The sequence below is a fragment of the Microtus pennsylvanicus genome, chromosome 9 (assembly GCF_037038515.1).
Source record: "Microtus pennsylvanicus isolate mMicPen1 chromosome 9, mMicPen1.hap1, whole genome shotgun sequence".
Taxonomy (NCBI): Eukaryota; Metazoa; Chordata; class Mammalia; order Rodentia; family Cricetidae; genus Microtus; species Microtus pennsylvanicus.
The window spans coordinates 7,542,397-7,557,508 of NC_134587.1; the positions used below are offsets into that span (position 1 = coordinate 7,542,397).

General features: G+C 44.9%; 2 protein-coding genes across 2 annotated transcripts; both read left to right on the forward strand.

Annotated features, from left to right (window-relative positions):
- Positions 1–3,885: 3,885 nt before the first annotated feature.
- On the forward strand, positions 3,886–6,667 carry LOC142857130 (intraflagellar transport protein 70A1). The gene has a single exon (XM_075984826.1). It carries the CDS (start codon positions 4,038–4,040, stop codon positions 6,030–6,032), a length of 1,995 nt encoding a protein of 664 aa, XP_075840941.1. The 5' UTR covers positions 3,886–4,037; the 3' UTR covers positions 6,033–6,667.
- Positions 6,668–6,794: 127 nt separating this feature from the next.
- Positions 6,795–10,042, forward strand: LOC142857132 (intraflagellar transport protein 70A2). Its single transcript, XM_075984827.1, has one exon. The coding sequence runs from the start codon at positions 7,595–7,597 to the stop codon at positions 9,587–9,589; it is 1,995 nt and encodes a 664-aa protein (XP_075840942.1). The 5' UTR covers positions 6,795–7,594; the 3' UTR covers positions 9,590–10,042.
- The last annotated feature ends 5,070 nt before the right edge of the window (positions 10,043–15,112 follow it).

Consider the following 15,112-nt stretch of genomic DNA (forward strand, 5'->3'; position numbering starts at 1 on the left):
TCTGCTTGTGCAAGACCTATACTGGGACCTTGTTTTTAAAATAAAAGACTTTTCAAATTATTGAAGGTGTTCTGGGGGTAAGAGAATTCTGCAGCCAAAAGCCGGGTCCCTGCATTCAGTATGCATTGCTTAAATTTGCATGGGCAGTTAGACAAGGTGTGTGTGGGGGGGGTGTGTCTTACACCATCGTGCCTGTTCTATTAGAACGAACTGCAACAATCCAAAGCCAATTTAAATGACTGGAGAGGAGGCAGTCGAGAGAGGAAAGAGGCGCAGTATGGCCCTCTACTGGACAGTGTAAGCAATCACCAGCGCTGCTTGCTGCAGCCACCAGTCTCTGTGTATTGCAACCTGCAATTATACAGTGAGTTGGAAATAAAAATCTCTAACCCACAGAAGGTCTGTGGGGATTAGTGCTGGAAGTCAGACAAAGTCGGCAAAAGCTCTGGGGCTTAGAGTAGCTTTTAGAAAGTCTGGCTGGATGTTTTACAAATTAGTATCCGCACTTTGCCTTCTCCGCTAATTCCTTCTGTAAACCACAACACTACTGCACAGTCCAGATAGCATAATTTAGGTTAATTTAATGACACTTTAAACCTTAAAATACAAGCTGCTTGATCAAATTCAAAGTCCATTCAAGGAAGAGAGCTTGTTCAGACGCTGTGGAGGTTCCTCGGAAAGGCGAGCCCTAATCAGATGAAATGGCTCTCCGACTAAGCCTAAGGATTCCTTGTTGACTGGTATACAGATGGCCCCAAAGCTTCCAACCCTGAACTCAGAGTCAGTCAACGACGTCACAAGGTTGGCACTGATTTAGTCATTGCTTCCCTGTCCACGGTGGCGACGGAGTTGGAAAGACTAGAATGCTATGGGACTGGGCACCCAAACTGGCCACCCTGAAGTAAATGGTCAGGAACCATCAGGGGAAAGAAAATAGTAACTCTGCAATGGGCTTCTTTTGCCAAGGAAAATTCTTGCACACGGTTGTGTGTGCAACAGTTATGGAGTAACAATTTACCACCCGCAAATGACCACGTGCGTGGGGTAAGTACATTCCCAGCTAATTGTAAAAGAGACTGCTCAACACATCCTACATCTCATCACTTTGTGTTCTGGCCGGAAGAACTGAAGTGTGCTAAGAACTAAGCTGCTTTTAGCAGCTCTGACATGTTTTGCCTAAATCGAACTCTTCCTGGTAATCATGCCTCCCTTGATCTGTCAATCATTAACTCCTGTCCACATGTCTCCAGCACTTTATAAACACCCGTATGGGTCCTGTTCACCGAGGACGGTGTTGCAGATTTGCCTTTGCTATGTACTCCAGCTTTTCAAGACCCTATTGGAAACAACAACAACAAAAAAAAAAATGATCTTTTTTTTTATTCTTATCCACTGTGCAGAGTGAAAAAAAAAAGATCTTTGATACTTCACAATATTCTACCAGCTTCCTTTCCATCATTCACTAAAGTACCTCCTTTCATCTCCCCCATCCATTAAAAAAAACAGTGAGACTGTTCCCCAGCTGCCTATCAGAGACCAAACCAAAGTTAGCTCTCACAGCAGTGGCCGCGGCCAAGCCGGTCTCACAGTGGGACGGGTGTGCTCAATGCGTTTTGAAAATGACCCTGCCCTCCATCTGTCTGAGCCAAATGCCCTGCTCCTTTCGAGCCGGGCCAGTGGAGCAACTTCCCACGAAAGGAGGAGGAGGACACAGAATAGCCACCCTCCCATGCCCTTCAGCTGCCCTGCTCACAGACAGGTACCAACACAGAGAGGAGAAACCCAGATGATCCCTGTAGCTAGCCAAGAAATGTGGGGAAAGCCGACAGTCCTTTCGTTTTTTGTGTGTGTGTGGGGGGGGGTGGGTTTCAAAGGATATTTGAAGGTGGATGGTTTCATAATGTTAAGTTACAGCTCTGCAAACAGAGAGGAACTGAAAGGATAAAGGGCATTTCTTATTTCCATGTTTACTCAATTTAGTACCAGCTTGTTAAAGATAACAGTCTTTGCATAAAGATTGTCAAATATTGAGTGTGAGTTTCCAAAAAACAAATGTCAGGCAGGCCACCAGTCATAGAGAAGAGGATACCCTGTATTCCTGAAGATTTGAGCATCAGAGGTCACCTTCCCCCACCACAGGCTTCACCTCAGAGAATACACCAGAAAGCAGGGTGAAAGAAAGCTTGGGGTAGGGATATAGAAGGATTCCTTAGCTGCTTTCTGTGAAGATCTTCTGTGGGCAGAGTCCTCTCCACAGCATAGGAGATAGGTCCATTTGTTCCTTCCTGCTCACTGGGCGCATTAAATGTTCCTTGTCTGATGGCACCCAAGGAGTCACACTGCTGCTGATTCCCAGCAAGAGTGAAGTCAGGCATTCTATGACATGAGCGATTGGACACCCATTCAGGCCTTTTCCTTGTGATACTGGGTAACCAGGAAATATGCAACCTGCACTGATCACTGCACATCTGAGCCACAGTTGAAGCATGCAAGTCCGCAGTCTGCTGCCCTGTTTAGTTGTGGTTTCTATTTGCAAAATGCAGTCTTTCCTCTTGTACACTTGGTTGCCCACACTTGGCAGTCCTTTCCCGTTACTGGAGACATGGGTACTGAAGTATCTGTCACTCACGGTTTCCCACAGAACCTAGTTCTTTGTGATCATGGTTCCACCCTCTATGGTGGCTGGAATAAGACTGCCCCTCACAGACTCATATGTTTGAATACTTAGTTCCCATTGGTGGAACTGTTTGGGAAGGTGTGACATTGCTGGAAGAGGCGTGTCACTGGAGATGGGCTTAGAGATGTCAAAGGACTCTAGTGTCACACTCTCTGCCTCCATCCTGGAGATGAAGATGTGAGCTCGGTGGGGGTGATGGTGATGGACAGGATCTTCTGCTCAGAGCTCTGGATCAGGAACTCAAGCATGATATTTTTGTTGGTCTTGTAGACCAGGCTAGCCTCGAACTCACAGAGATCTGCCTGCCTCTGCCTCCGAGGTGCTGGGATTAAAGGCGTGTACCACACGCCTAAGTATGATTGTTTCTACAGGTTTGCTGTCCTCATTTCCGGGAGATACTTGCAAAAGCTTGATTTGATACTCTTGTCTATCTGCTCCGAGTTACATTATCTGGAACAGTTCCCCAAGACGTTCTGCTCTGCCTGGGACTCTCATTGGAAATTCCAGCTAAGCCCCGCGATGGACTTCCCTAGTGGATTTCAACTGAATATTTGTAAGCCCCCAATTTGATCATATTGAATTATCTATCTGATGTTTCTATCTGCTACTTCATATTTATTGCTTTACTTTTGCTTTCAATGTTCTCAATAAACAGACTTTCAAAACCAAAACTGCCATTCTAGATCATCTTCTAGTTTTTACAGAATCATGGTCACTGTACTGTTAAGCAGTACACACTTAAACCAGCACGAAATAATAATTCTAGGAGACTTCAAAGTTCTTAAAGCAAAACGGTCATTGTCTCAAAATAGGGTATAAGCCTCAAAAAGCTTCATTTATGCCAGGCCCTGAGGCAGGGCACTGTCAGGCCACAGAGAGGAAGGAACATCGAGCCAGCAAGCAACACGCATTTTAACGAGTAGGGAGAGTCTAAAACTCTCATTACAGAAATAAATGACTTTGGATAATCGTTTTCTATCTGAATACACAGATAAACAAAAACACATATAAAGGAATCAGATCCTGTCAAAAGTATACAGGGTTAAGCCGACTTGAAATGAAACTACAATTCCCAGAATGCAAAGCGCCGCTGACCCATGGGAAGTGAAAATGGCGCGTGTCTAGAGGAAAATTTATATGCCTGATTGCTTGAAGCAGCTTTCTATCCCTTCTCTCACTATTCTCTCTATCCAGTTTATACTCTTCTAACACATGAAAATTCAGGGATTTATAATTATTGTTCGTCTTCGCATCTAACAGAGGCTTTCTATCTCATGACAACCCCCAACACCCCCGCATAAACTTCCACTTCCGGTTACCTAGTTGCCTTGGAAACTAGCACGCGCTACTTTTGGCGGCCATGGCCTGGCAAAGCAACTCTAAAATTCCCGACGGTGAGTTCACGGCCGTGGTCTACCGGCTCATCCGCGACTCCCGCTACTCAGAGGCAGTGCAGCTGCTGGCCGCCGAGCTGCAGAGGAGCCCCCGCAGCCGCGCCGGGCTGTCGCTGCTGGCCTACTGCTACTACCGCCTGCAGGAGTTCGAGCTCGCTGCAGAGTGCTATGAGCAGCTGAGCCAGATGCACCCGGAACTCGAGCAGTACCGCCTCTACCAGGCCCAGGCGCTGTACAAGGCCTGCCTGTATCCCGAGGCCACGCGGGTCGCCTTCCTCCTGGACAACCCCACTTATCAGACTCGCGTCCTTCGTCTCCAGGCTGCTATCAAGTACAGTGAGGGCGACCTGCCAGGAGCCAGGAGCCTGGTGGAGCAGCTGCTGAGTGGGGAAGCTGGAGAAGACGGTGGAGGGGAGAATGACCCAGATGGTTTGGTCAACATGGGTTGTCTGCTCTACAAGGAGGGGCACTATGAAGCTGCCTGTTCCAAGTTCTTTTCAGCCCTGCAGGCCTCTGGCTACCAGCCTGATGTATCTTACAACCTGGCTTTGGCATATTACAGCAATCGTCAGTATGCCCCAGCTCTGAAGCATATCGCCAACATCATAGAGAGAGGCATCCGTCAGCACCCAGAGTTAGGTGTGGGCATGACCACCGAAGGCATTGATGTTCGAAGTGTTGGCAACACCGTAGTCCTTCACCAGACGGCACTGGTTGAAGCCTTCAACCTCAAGGCAGCCATTGAGTACCAACTGAGAAACTACGAGGCAGCCCAGGAAGCCCTCACTGACATGCCGCCCAGGGCAGAGGAAGAGCTGGACCCTGTGACCCTGCACAACCAGGCTCTGATGAACATGGATGCCAGACCTACGGAGGGGTTTGAGAAGCTCCAGTTCCTGTTGCAGCAGAACCCCTTTCCCCCAGAGACCTTCGGCAACCTGCTGCTGCTCTACTGTAAATATGAGTACTTTGACCTGGCAGCTGATGTCCTGGCAGAGAATGCCCATTTGACGTACAAGTTCCTCACGCCCTATCTCTATGACTTCTTGGATGCCATGATCACTTGCCAGACAGCTCCTGAAGAGGCTTTCATAAAGCTGGACGGGCTAGCTGGCATGCTGACTGAGCAGCTCAGGAGACTCACTAAGCAAGTTCAGGAAGCAAGATACAACAGAGATGATGAAATTGTCATAAAGGCCGTGAATGAATACGATGAAACTCTCGAGAAGTACATCCCTGTCCTCATGGCCCAGGCAAAAATCTACTGGAATCTTGAAAACTATCCCATGGTGGAGAAGATCTTCCGCAAATCTGTGGAATTCTGCAATGACCATGATGTGTGGAAGCTGAATGTGGCCCACGTCCTCTTCATGCAGGAAAACAAGTACAAAGAGGCCATCGGCTTCTATGAGCCCATCGTCAAGAAGAACTACGACAACATCCTGAGCGTCAGCGCCATTGTCCTAGCCAACCTCTGTGTCTCCTACATCATGACAAGTCAGAATGAGGAAGCCGAGGAGCTGATGAGGAAGATTGAGAAGGAGGAAGAACAACTCTCCTATGGTGACCCAGACAAGAAAATCTACCACCTCTGCATTGTGAACTTGGTGATAGGAACACTCTATTGTGCCAAAGGAAACTATGACTTTGGTATCTCCAGGGTTATCAAAAGCCTGGAGCCTTACCATAAAAAGCTAGGAACTGATACATGGTATTATGCCAAAAGATGCTTCCTGTCCTTGCTAGAAAACATGTCAAAACACATGATTGTGCTTTGCGACACTGTTATTCAAGAATGTGTCCAGTTTCTAGAGCACTGTGAACTTTATGGCAGAAACATCCCTGCTGTTATAGAACAGCCCTTGGAGGAAGAGAGAATGCACACTGGAAAGAATACAGTCACGTATGAATCCAGACAGTTGAAAGCTTTGATTTATGAGATCATAGGGTGGAATGTGTAGTAATATCTGTTATCGACTTTTATTATAAAAGCTTTGTTATCTTGGCATTGTGTTTTATGTGTTAGCGTTGGCATTTTCACACATTTTATATGCTGTACTTTGTTTACATGTCTATTCAATTAGATACAGGTTTTCCTGATGAGAAACTTCCCCAATGGACATAATAAACTATCCCAGAAGCCTGTATTTCAGTTTTCAGAACTGAATGGAGGAAGGAAGTATCATCTAAAAGAGCTGATTATGTCTGCATCCTTTCATTTGTATTTCATTGTTTATTTTGTTTGTGAAGATCAATTCATCCATGGAGGAAATGCATGGACTGAGGACCTTAGTTTATCGTCCATTTGGGCTTTGGGGGCAGTTTTAGGGAGTCCGTGCCCTGCCTCTGTTTACCCTCACCATGATTTTATTCGTAGTATAGAAGTTTTGCACCCTGGTCGATTTTAAAGATTTTGTTTTGTCTTGTGGGGCTTTAGGGGTTTGGTTTTTGTTTAGAAGAGAAGTAATGTTTGCCAAAAGTTTTAATGTTCTCAGTGGTTTTTCTTAGTAGATGCAAAATTCAATGTGAAATTTTATCCCTAAGTAAAAGTGTAGTCCTCTGGTTTGAAGATAATAAATAATTGACAAATATCTGATATTTTACTGTTCATAATTGACTATTGTCAATAATACAAGTGATTTCAAAAGTCAATGTTTAATTCCCATACTTATGTAGCGAATACATACAGATACATTAATGCTGGGATTTCTTCTCAAAGCATCTTGGGAAAGAGAAATACACTTTGGTTTCTTGACATTACTGAAGTCTCTTTTGAAATTGATTCCATTTAAATATTGATATATGAAATGATATAATTTTAAATTATCACAAACTATCCTGCACTATTTTTTTCCATTTGTTTTCCAGTTTTTTGGCCACAATCTTCCCAGTCAGTTCTCAGGGAATCCAATGGGCTTTGCTGCCCATGCACTGGATTCCCCACAAACATACAGGACTTTAATCCCTGTTTTCCTCAGCCTATTGTCCTTCTGTTCTCAATAACATCATTCTGTCGTAGAGAACATCAAAAACATTAGGTTTTGAAAGTTTTTAACCCACAAAACGAGCAAATTGTTATGATGCAACAGCTTTCTACTAAAAAGTATACTTTTCTTCTTCCAGAAGGAATGAATCATATGTAAAATGGAGTTGCATGTATATATGCGGTATGTCATGTATACATTCACACAATGATCGCTTTAGGTTGAGAAATACTAGCTGGCGTGTCAGAGAATATGACTAAAGTTTTTTTATAATTTATTACATTTTTATATTATTATTTGACCTGTTCCTGTTCGCTTAAATCGTAATGATTTCATATCTGAAATAAACACATTAAAATACTGTTTTATGTTCAGAAACTTTGCCGTTTGCGTTAAGGGCAAACAGTCAGTCTTTCCTAGACAGGCAACTTTCTTCTGTTACAAAACAACTTCCGGGATACGTTAGGAACCGTCTCAAGACTTCCGTTTCCATTGGCTTGTTGCCCGGGGAACCAGAATACTCACCAGTCTTGACAGTTATGGCGGGGCTGAGCAGCTCGCAGATCCCCGACGGTGAGTTCACGGCCGTGGTCTACCGGCTCATCCGCGACTCCCGCTACTCAGAGGCAGTGCAGCTGCTGGCCGCCGAGCTGCAGAGGAGCCCCCGCAGCCGCGCCGGGCTGTCGCTGCTGGCCTACTGCTACTACCGCCTGCAGGAGTTCGAGCTCGCTGCAGAGTGCTATGAGCAGCTGAGCCAGATGCACCCGGAACTCGAGCAGTACCGCCTCTACCAGGCCCAGGCGCTGTACAAGGCCTGCCTGTATCCCGAGGCCACGCGGGTCGCCTTCCTCCTGGACAACCCCACTTATCAGACTCGCGTCCTTCGTCTCCAGGCTGCTATCAAGTACAGTGAGGGCGACCTGCCAGGAGCCAGGAGCCTGGTGGAGCAGCTGCTGAGTGGGGAAGCTGGAGAAGACGGTGGAGGGGAGAATGACCCAGATGGTTTGGTCAACATGGGTTGTCTGCTCTACAAGGAGGGGCACTATGAAGCTGCCTGTTCCAAGTTCTTTTCAGCCCTGCAGGCCTCTGGCTACCAGCCTGATGTATCTTACAACCTGGCTTTAGCTTGTTACAGCAACAGGCACTATGCCCCAGCTCTGAAGCATATCGCCAACATCATAGAGAGAGGCATCCGTCAGCACCCAGAGTTAGGTGTGGGCATGACCACCGAAGGCATTGATGTTCGAAGTGTTGGCAACACCGTAGTCCTTCACCAGACGGCACTGGTTGAAGCCTTCAACCTCAAGGCAGCCATTGAGTACCAACTGAGAAACTACGAGGCGGCCCAGGAAGCCCTCACTGACATGCCGCCCAGGGCAGAGGAAGAGCTGGACCCTGTGACCCTGCACAACCAGGCTCTGATGAACATGGATGCCAGACCTACGGAGGGGTTTGAGAAGCTCCAGTTCCTGCTGCAGCAGAACCCCTTTCCCCCAGAGACCTTCGGCAACCTGCTGCTGCTCTACTGTAAATATGAGTACTTTGACCTGGCAGCTGATGTCCTGGCAGAGAATGCCCATTTGACGTACAAGTTCCTCACGCCCTATCTCTATGACTTCTTGGATGCCATGATCACTTGCCAGACAGCTCCTGAAGAGGCTTTCATAAAGCTGGACGGGCTAGCTGGCATGCTGACTGAGCAGCTCAGGAGACTCACTAAGCAAGTTCAGGAAGCAAGACACAACAGAGATGATGAAATTGTCATAAAGGCCGTGAATGAATACGATGAAACTCTCGAGAAGTACATCCCTGTCCTCATGGCCCAGGCAAAAATCTACTGGAATCTTGAAAACTATCCCATGGTGGAGAAGATCTTCCGCAAATCTGTGGAATTCTGCAATGACCATGATGTGTGGAAGCTGAATGTGGCCCACGTCCTCTTCATGCAGGAAAACAAGTACAAAGAGGCCATCGGCTTCTATGAGCCCATCGTCAAGAAGAACTACGACAACATCCTGAGCGTCAGCGCCATTGTCCTAGCCAACCTCTGTGTCTCCTACATCATGACAAGTCAGAATGAGGAAGCCGAGGAGCTGATGAGGAAGATTGAGAAGGAGGAAGAACAACTCTCCTATGGTGACCCAGACAAGAAAATCTACCACCTCTGCATTGTGAACTTGGTGATAGGAACACTCTATTGTGCCAAAGGAAACTATGACTTTGGTATCTCCAGGGTTATCAAAAGCCTGGAGCCTTACCATAAAAAGCTAGGAACTGATACATGGTATTATGCCAAAAGATGCTTCCTGTCCTTGCTAGAAAACATGTCAAAACACACGATCATGCTGAGGGACACTGTTATTCAAGAATGTGTCCAGTTTCTAGAGCACTGTGAAATTTTTGGCAGAAACATCCCTGCTGTTATAGAACAGCCTTTGGAGGAAGAGAGAATGCACATTGGGAAGAATACAGTCACGTATGAGTCCCGACAGTTGAAAGCTTTGATTTATGAGATCATAGGGTGGAATGTGTAGTTACTTTTGAAAAGGTCATTAGAATTTTTCAAATCTATATTTTCCTTTTTTGTTTTCCTGTGTATTTTTATATTTCTTTCAGGTTTGACTCGGTATACTTAAAACTATATCAGTCTTCCACTTTTGTAGCCAGTGTGTGACACAGGCATCCACATTCTTGCTGCTAGACACCACCCACAGTTGCTGCAGCAACATTGCTGCAGAGGCCCAGCGCATTGAGTGTTTTGTCTTGAGCTGTAAAGAGAACTTTGCCTCAGTAACTAGTATACTGTCTGAGGTGCCTGCCTTGTAGGCCCTGTTGCTGGGACACAGCAAACCATCTCTCCAGTGAAGAGAAACAGAATGCAGACTTTGTTCTCTTGGCAGATTTGCTACCCAATAAATTTAATTCTTAGCCATATGCCTCCAGGTTTTGTTTTCTTTTGGTGATTGTTGGTTGGTTGGTCTCTTTGGGACCTTTTTGTTTCTGTTGTTGGAGTTATTTCACTTTCTGGACCCCATCAAACATGAAAGTCTAGTTTGGACCTGGTCTAAGTCTTTTTGAAAGTACCAGTACTAAATAACAGAATCATTTTCCTAGGTTCTTTTCTGGTTATTTTTAGCCAGTGGTTCCATTTTTCTTTCATGATGTGCTTAGTTAGCTCTTAGGTTTTATAATCAACATTTCATCATCTGTGCTTGGGGTTTTCCATAGTTGATTGCACTTCATAAATGTTTACAATACTAAATATGGAAGTTCTTTTTAAAAGGGGTGTGTGTGTGTGTGTGTGTGTGTGTGTGTAGGCATGTGGGTGCCATGATGTATTTGTAGAAGTGAAAAACTTTTAGGAGCGGCTTTCCCCTTTCTGCCCTGACTCTCGTGAGTTGAACTCAAGCCCTCAGGCCTACCCAGGCAGCTCTTTACCCACGGCCGCCTTGGAAGCTCAAGTTTAGAAGCTTTGCAATGTTTTTAGTTAAGAAGTGTTGAGCTGAAAATGAAAAAAGCAGGGGACATAAGTTGCAGACTTCCTACAGCCTGTAGGTCTTAATTCTCTTGCTCCTGGGGTCTTACAATCCTTTCAGCTACTGGGTCCTTTCTACAATTGCTTTTGGCAGTAGCATCTATTTCAGTAAAATCCATACAAAGAAAGCTTGCCTTCTTTTATAACCTGGAATGATAAGCATGGTCAAAATGAAATACATAAATGAATCTCAAATTAATATATTCTAGTACATTGGCTTACAGAACATGTTTACCATTAAGGGGAATGTTGTAACTTACCGATAACTAAAAAAAAAAAGTTTTTCTTACAACTCTAGCTATGAATGTATACAAGGCAGACACTCTTTTCTGCTACTGTTATGCATAAACTATGTATTGTGTTAATATTTAGAAATAATAAAATTCTCTTAATTTCCTTTTTCAGTTGATCTAATGAACGCATGGTTTTTTTTTTTATTGGAGAAGGAGAGATTTAATCTTAATTAGTCCCAAAAATGATAAACTACCTTCGGGTTCAGCATTTTTATTGACAGAATATTATAATGTGCATATCCACACATGCACAAACACACAATTATTCTTGGAGTAAATGGAGCCTTTCCCTCCTCTGAGGCCCCCAGCTGCCGGTCTGTCCCGTATCTGGAGCTAGAGAAGCTGGTGAGGCGATGGAATAGAGATTTAGCCACGTGGTATACTTCACAGCCCACCTTGGGTCCCCTTCACGTCCGCATCTCAGCCGTTAATCAAATGTCTCCAGCCATTAACAGACCAGAAGTAATGGATTGCAGAGTAGAAGTAACAGATGCCAGCGTCGTTTCTGTGACCCGCTCACCAACTCAGATCCTTACACTCCCATTTTATTTAATACAGAAAAGGGCCTGCAGGCTCTCCAAAAGGTCAAGGTCACCTACAACAGGAGGACAGTCTCTGTCCACGAAGCTTTCTCAAGCAGTGTTTTCTTTTCCTGCCTTCTAGGGTTTATTTGTGAGATAGTGATGTTTACTGCTGCAGAATGTATCACATGATAAATGAAAAAAATCTGTCTTACCTGCCTGCCTCCCTTTCTTGGTTTATCTTCTGTTTGTCAGACATCAGGACAGCCCCGCTAGCTGCTCAAAGCACAGCCAGATGTAAGGACTGCACACCAACCTGTAGCAGTAGGTGCTGGGCGGATGAGCTCTGTGATCTCGAGGTGACTATAGAAGCCCTTTCACCATGCATCTCTAAGTTGAGGCAACATTTTTAGAGAAAGTTACTGCAATCCCACTTGATTGGCAGGATACATGAAGCTTCATACTTGCCGTGATCTGCATCTTCTCCTTTCAAACATTCTCATGCCAGTAAGAAAACAGCGGCAGCTTTAAATGTGCAGACTTTTTAGACTGGAGATGCTCTGTGCCATCACAGACTACATAATAAAATCAAGAAGATGTTTGCTTTCCGTAGCCATAAAAATCAGGCAGTAGAGCATAGGACCAGACATCGGCCAGAATGTGATTGACTTCTTATCGAAAGGATAGTTAATATTTTCTTTGGAATCAAGTCTCTGCAGGATGGTTAGACTTGAACCTGCCATTAGTTGAGGTGATTTTGGTTATTTACGTAAATCAGCCCCCTTGCACTTGGTCCTAGATTGATCCACCACAGACTGAAATCCTTGTTGCAGCATCCCAATGTGTTTGAAAAATTACCAGAATTTAGAGGAATAAGCTTCATAACAAAATTACTGGGAAAACAGATGTGTATTTGCAGCATGAATAAGAAGACCTTGCCAGTAGCCAGGCTATAACTACGATTGGGTGAACAAGTAAAAAGAGCCCATGTTCTCACCCCAAAGTGAAATTTGCATGCTCCAAAATTAAATGCGCCACGGTGACTAGATAAATCAGCTCAAAAGAATGAATGGCTAACGTGTGCCATGCAAACAGGACACTTGCAAGACACACCAGACAGCCCCACTGGTCTTCTATGAGCAGACATGGGGCTAAAGGTTTCACCAGCGATCATGACAACTGATATTTTTTAAAAAGTGCCCATGTCTGGTCCTATGCTCCAGTTGAAATTGTGATATACTAGTAGGCCAATTTACTCTTTTTCTTGGACATTATCTCAAATGTTTGTTTCTGCTTTTCTCTACAGACATATAATGTAAATAGACTAGACATTATTAATGTAATTCTTGCCTATATATAGTTACTGTACATATGTATTGTTTTACTATGATAGTTAAAACCTTTGTTTTTATTTAGACAAAAAGGGGGAAATGTGTGATATTTTGATTGTGTTCTGACAAATAAAGCTTGCTTGGAGTCAGAGGGTGGAGCTAGTCACTCGCTGACCATAGAGGTTTGGAGGACTGTAGAGAATGAGACAGGAAGTGGTATGTGGGGTGGGGAGGCACAGAGAGAAGGGTGCAGAGAAGATCTTGGCCCTTTTGGTTGGAGGAACCAGAGAGGTAGAAAGTTACTGTGGCTGCTCCCCAGCTTCTCTAATCTTTCAGGTTTTTACCCTGATACCTTACTCCCAATCTTATCAATTTTATTGATAAGACTAATTAGATTAACAATTCACTTATCACCTCCTTTTGTAATTCTTTTTTTCTCTTTTATTCCACCTAGTACTGGGGACCAAACCCAGTGACTTCAGAATTCTTCCGCTGAGCTAAATTCCAAACCTTACCTCTTTTCTTAAAAACCACTTTTTTTTCATGATCCTTATGTCATGGATTTTCATCACAGTCTTCAGCCACCAAATATGTACAAACAGCTGTCAGGAACCCCCTGCCCCTCAAGGGGAGACTGGGAGGCACTCAGGGAGACCTTGAACTGCCCTTTGCAGTGCACACAATAAACCCATTAGCTTCTAAGAAGGGTGGGGGCAGGAGAGGAAAAAAGAAGGGAGAATGGAATGCAACGCCCCGCGGAAAGTCGCCAATCCCACGATGTTTCCCATAAGTCTGGGGCTCTGGGAAACTTCACTTCTACCTGCAAAAGCCATTTGAGCCAAGCTCTTCAATGTTCACCACTGCTCAGGATGATGGTTGCTGGAGTTATTTGAATTTGGGGTGGGGGTTAAGCACAAACCAAGACACAGAGGGACAGATACAGAGAGAGAACATGTTTTTGTAGAGCTGGAAAGATGCACATGCCAGGGTAAGCGAGGGTCACACGTGTGTTAAGGACAGAGGACGACCTTGGGTGTCATTCTTCCTCAGATGTCAGTCAGCTTGGTGTTTTGAGACAGGGTCTCTCACTGGCTTGGGGTTCACAAATTAGGCTGCCTATGCAGAGATTTGTGTCTCCACCTCTCCAGCACTGAGATTATAAGATGCCATCGTACCAGGTCTTTACATGTGTGACCTGGATGAAACCCAGGCTCTCACGCCTGCACATCACGTACTTTGCTGAGCTGTCTGTCCAGCCCCGTTTTCTTGGGAAACACTTACATAGACATCAATAGGAAATTAACCCCAGAGCGTCAACTAAATGGTCTTACACGCATCTGTATATGAGCAGTACAGATAAGAGTTGGCCCGTTGTTTGGCTGTTTTTAAAAACAAGAGAGAACATGAAGTTAAGAGGGACGCAAAGGTAAGGGATGGATCTGGGAAGCATTAGGGGAAAGAGTGAGGACAAATGTGATCAAAACATGTATGACATTCTCAAAGAATTAATTAAAAAATTCTATTTTTAAGAAAGAAAAAAATTAGACTGACTTACTCAAATGAACGACCCCTAAATCTAAAGTTTGCTCACTGTATTTTGGGAAAAACACAAGATAAATAGTAACACCTATACTACCCATGGTTTGTATGCAAAAACATCGGTACAGATTCTGCATTTCCTCCGCACCCGTGTACGGCTTTTACAGGCAAATCTCAGAAATAAACAGAATGAAAATGCAAACAGCAAACCTCCAGGTTGAGACAAAGCAACCTAATCTTCTCCGCAAGAAAAACTAATCTGCAGAAGGCATTATTTCAGTTTTGTCTCTTGCTCTTTCAGGCTTCTCAAAGAATAAAGCCTCCAGTTCTTCCTGACAGTTCCCCTCAACGCTGCATCCCCCTCACCTGGCCCAGCCCCGCATCCTCCTCACCTGGTTCAGGCCCACATCCCACCTACCCCGCCCAGCGCTGCATCCCACTCACCCCCACCAGGCCCTCATCCCCCTCACCTCGCCCAGCCCCGCATCCCACTCACAGGGCCCAACTTATCCTGAACTGTTGACTTAATCCATTCTCTAAAAGAAGGACACAAGAAATTCAAATTCAAAACAGGTGGTCCTGGTCGGATCATTTGAGTTACTCTACAGGAAAGAATGGCTGTTTTGAGACAGACTTCATCGACTGCTACTGCTGTCTTGCCACTTACACACACACACACACACACACTCACACACACATACACGTGCGCGCAGGCATGCACACATCAAAGCCACCCTTGTATAAAATCTAAAATTCTGGTTGCGGATCTCCTAGCTGGTGTCGTTTCCAAAGCACCGTGCAGCCTGTGATAGTCACAGTGGGAACCCGCCTCTCTGTG